The sequence below is a fragment of the Mesoplodon bidens genome, assembly GCF_964165515.1.
Source record: "Mesoplodon bidens genome assembly, chromosome: 6".
Lineage (NCBI taxonomy): Eukaryota > Metazoa > Chordata > Mammalia > Artiodactyla > Ziphiidae > Mesoplodon > Mesoplodon bidens.
Window position 1 is genome coordinate 60,120,434 of NC_138162.1, and position 4,628 is coordinate 60,125,061.

The 4,628-nt window shown below is 43.4% G+C and overlaps 1 protein-coding gene across 1 annotated transcript; it reads right to left on the reverse strand.

Annotated features, from left to right (window-relative positions):
• Window positions 1-841: 841 nt before the first annotated feature.
• Window positions 842-2,502, reverse strand: RRAGA (Ras related GTP binding A). Its single transcript, XM_081238321.1, has one exon. It carries the CDS (start codon window positions 2,212-2,214, stop codon window positions 1,273-1,275), a length of 942 nt encoding a protein of 313 aa, XP_081094447.1. The 5' UTR covers window positions 2,215-2,502; the 3' UTR covers window positions 842-1,272.
• Window positions 2,503-4,628: the final 2,126 nt, after the last annotated feature.

Here is a 4,628-nt window from a genome sequence, read left to right on the forward strand (position 1 = left end):
AGAATCTGATTCAAAATTATCCAATTTCCAGACAAATACAGATGGGAAAGTGATCTTGCCCAAAGCAAAACACTATTTGAGAGAAGCAATTTAACTCCCTGGCTTCAGTTTACTCAATCTATAAAATTGGGGAACTTATATGAAGGAATAATGTACAGCTAAAAAGCTAGGATTTTTATGAACTTTTCTGTCAGTGGAGTTAGTAGTGGCATGTAACGGTTAGGAGATGGGGAGGATCTGCAACTACACTGCCTAGGTTCAGCTGTATAACCTTGTAATAAGGTCATACCAGTTTTCTCATCTATTAACAGATAAATCTACCTCACAGGTTGTGAGGATTAAGTAAGAAAATGCACATCAAGTATTTAAGAATACCTGGGATTTAGTAAGGGCTTAAATACTTAGCTAGGCTTCACATCCAGTAATTTGGGAGTGGGGAGGAAGAATGGCTCAGTGGGTGGTATTGACAGCTGACACATTACTGAGTATGTGCCAGGTACCATTCTAAATGTTTTCCATGTTTTAATTTAATCTTAATCCAATGAAGTAGTGCTATCCTTATCCATATTTTACAAATGAGGAAACAAGCACAGTAAAATTAAGTACCTTGCCCAGTTCACAGAGCCAGTAAGTGAAGGGACTAGAATACTAACTCAGCTCAGGTGGTCTAGCTCCAGAGACCGTTCTCTTAACCACACTGCTACAGTTGCTATGAAACATCGTTAAGATGATGGGAGCCAAGATTACAAAATCAAACTTAGCAGTTAAGCAATACTTGTGGGCAGTCAGAATCTATAGCTTTAATATTAACCACCTTCAAATTATTTCAAATAAGACCATATTTTAAATTGCTAACAGCAAATGTTTATTCATGGTTGAAGCCAAAAAGAATTTATAAATGCATTTTAATACCTTGCTGATAAAATAACATTCCACCTTTGCAACCTTGTAAGGAATACAGGAAGATATTATAAAGGCTTTGACGTGTATATCTATTATAACCAGGTAATCAGAACACACATACACACATACACCACCACCTACTTTAGTGTTAACACCATACCAACTTTTCAGAAAGGCCATCTTGAAAGCTCTACTGGATAGCTGAGTAAATAGCGTCCAAGGCTTGAAGACTGGGGAGAAGGGAAGAAAGGGATGGAAGAAGTAAGCAGCACACATTTCAAAGCCCACTTTTAAGCACACGACATTATGAATATTAAAAGAAAAAGGGGGAAGGCAATTCAGCATTTTCAGAGCGCATTTTGGCAACATTCAACGCATAAGAAGGCTGTGCTTGGGACCATCCACTCTCTCCAGCTTCTCAAAGTGTTTCCTGGCATTGCGAATGTTGATCAGAGTAGCTGCAGAAGGGATCGACGGATCTGACATAACCACCATCACGTACGTGTTTGACGTGAAGATGTCGATGAACGCAGCGAAGTTAGAATTCCTAACTTCCATGCTCTGGAAAGAAGCGGCCAATTTACTGCAGCTCAGCTTGAACTGCTTAATAATGTTGCTGATCTTCTCGAATCGGTGGACGTCACGCTGCTCTTTGCACTGGTAATGGGAAATGACCAAGAACGTCGCCCTCTCGAATAGCAGAACTTCATCGGCCTCAATAATCTGGGCAAAATTCCTGAGGTTCATCTCCAGCTGCTGAACATTGGGAATCAGCTGATAGACAATACTGGACCAGGCTTTGTAGAGCGTTTCATCCCAGATGGATGTTCGAAAACAGGCACACTCCAGCGGGCGAGACAAACGCCTCAGGTCTTCCTCTCGCTCTTTAAAAATCAGGTCACGCTGATCCTCCTGAACCAGATCCATTTTGTGCACCAGGCAGAAGATTTTGGCATCAGGAGAGTTCTGGAGGATGGCTTCCAGACACGACTGGTAATAATGCATGTCCTTTTCCAGTTCGCGGCTCTCCACGTCGAACACGTAAATCAGAACCTCGACATTACGGAAGATGTTGTCTCGCTGGCTGGTGAAGTAATTTTCCATGAAGGTGTCCTGACCGCCACAGTCCCACAGATTCAGCACCAGGTTGCCCAGAAATCGGACGTGGGAGTGCTCCACATCAATGGTGGCACCCAGGCGCCGGGTGTCGCGAGCGATGTAATTGGCAAAGATAATGGACCTCATGCTGGTCTTCCCCGACCCGCTCTTCCCCATCAACAGCACCTTTTTCTTCATGGCTGTATTTGGCATCACCCGCCGGAGCTGCCGCGGACTGGGCCTCAGGGCGCGGCCTAACTGCAGCGCGGTCGGAGGGAGGGAGGGAGGGGCCGGGGCTTGCTGGGGCTCCAACGGCCGGGCCGTGCAGCTGTGCAGCCGGAGAAGCCGAAGGTGCGAGCTCGGGGCTGGGAAGGCGGCGACCGGTGAGCTCTTTCTCGGGGGAGAGCGCTCTAGGGCAGACGGCTGCAGCCGCTACAGCGAAACGCTCGCCTTCCGGAGAGGAGAGTCTCTGCGTCTCCGCTGCCACCCACTTCCGGCGGCGATCTCGCGAGAACCCGCGCTCTCGGCCGTCGCTGCACAACGAGCTTTGATAAACCGCTCTTTTAGCGAAACGCAGCAGGGCCCACCCGAAAGAGAAAATGGAAGGTGAACCCAGGACTCTGGTGTTCTGGTCTCCTATTTAAACGGGGCCTACGGTTGCAAATTGTACGTGTGTTGGCAGTTGGGAGAATGCTGCCATCTCGTGGCCGAAAAAACACCAGCACACCACTACGCGCTTTAAGAGCGCGGTGTGCTGTTGCGTGGTTTTAGGCCTGAGCAGCAGACAGGGAAAAGCCGAAGAAGGCTTAACTTCTCCGCCCAGTTAGGCCTCCTCAGATTCCCTGGTTTACTCAGTACAAGGACAGGGGAGCTAAAAACTGTACAGATGTTCAGAAGTAAGTGATTGCCCATTGCTACACAGCTGAATGGTAGTGAATCCCTCCCGGGAGATATCCTAACTCCCAGTTAGTGCTTTTTCCACTTGGAAGCAAGTTCCTTTCTTACACCTGCTTTCTCGGTAGTCTCAGACTTTGGGATTTATAATCAGAATTACAAAGCTTGAGGAAACTCTAATATAGAACATTGCTTACTACTCACAATAACACTGAATAAATAACCTCATTTTCAAGTGAGTAAATCGAAGCTTACAGGGGTTAGGTAACTCTACCAAGTTACACGTCTATTACATAATGAAATGCAATTTATTTTTAAAATATAAATTGTATATATTTAAGGTGTCCATCATGATTTGATATACACAGTGAAATGATTACGGTCAAGCTAACCTATCTTGTATAGTTACCATTTTTGTGTGTGTATGTGGTGAGAGCACATGAAATCTACTCTCTTAGTGAATTTCCAGTATTCAATACAGTGTTAACTATAGTCATCACGTTGTAGGTTAGATCCCTAGACTTACTTATCCTGCATAACTGCAACTTTGTATCCTTTGACCATTATCTCCCCATTACCCTCACTTTCCCCTACCTGGTAATAACTATTCTCTCTGCTACTATGTATTTGACTTTTTTTAGATTCTACAGATAAGTGAGATCATGCAAGGTTTTCCCTTTCTGTGTCTGGCTTATTTCACTCAGCCTGATGCCTTCCAGTTTCATCCTTGTTGTTGCAAATGGTAGGATCCCTCTTTTAAAGGCTGAATAATATTTCGTTGTATATATAAACCTCCATTTCTACTTTTTTTCTTTTTTTTTCTTTTTTTCTTTTTTTGCCGTACGCGGACCTCTCACTGTTGTGGCCTCTCCCATTGCGGAGCACAGGCTCCGGACGCGCAGGCTCAGCGGCCATGGCTCACGGGCCCAACTGCTCTGCGGCATGTGGGATCTTCCCAGACCGGGGCACGAACCCGCGTCCCCTGCATTGGCAGGTGGACTCTCAGTCACTGTGCCACCAGGGAAGCCCTCTACTTTTTTTAATGTAAAAAAATTTCTTTTGATTTTTTTGTTTAAAACTTAACACATCTTCAGTTTTCTGAGCCAGTAAGAATGTTCTCTAACACCATATTCTACAAGTGGATATTGACATAAATTTTAGCTAAAATATATCAACAGAAGAATTACTGCTATTCCTTAGAAAAGTTGAACATTTTTGGTTTTTATCATTCAGTTTATTTAAATTCTTCTAGTACTTATATTGGATTATGGTGATTTTTCCCCCCCTTTCCCCAGTGTTATTGAGATATACTTGACATATGATATTGTATTAGTTTTAGGTGTACAATGTAATAATTTGATATATGTATATATTGCCAAATGATTACCACAATAAGCTTAGTTAACACCCATCCCCTCACATAGTTACAAGTTTTTTCTTGTGATAATAACTTTTAAGATCTACTCTCTTAGCAAGTTTCAAATATACAATACCGTATTGTTAACTATAGTCACTGTGCTGTACATTACATGCCCAGAACTTATTTATCTTATGACTGGAAGTTTGTACCTTTTGACCACTTTCACCCATTTTTCCAACCTCCTCAAACCCCACCTCTGGCAACCACCAATATGCATCTATGAGTTTGTTTTCTTTAGATTCCACATATAGATGAGATCATATAGGATTTCTCTTTCTGTGTCTGACTTATTTCACTTAGCATAATGCCTTCA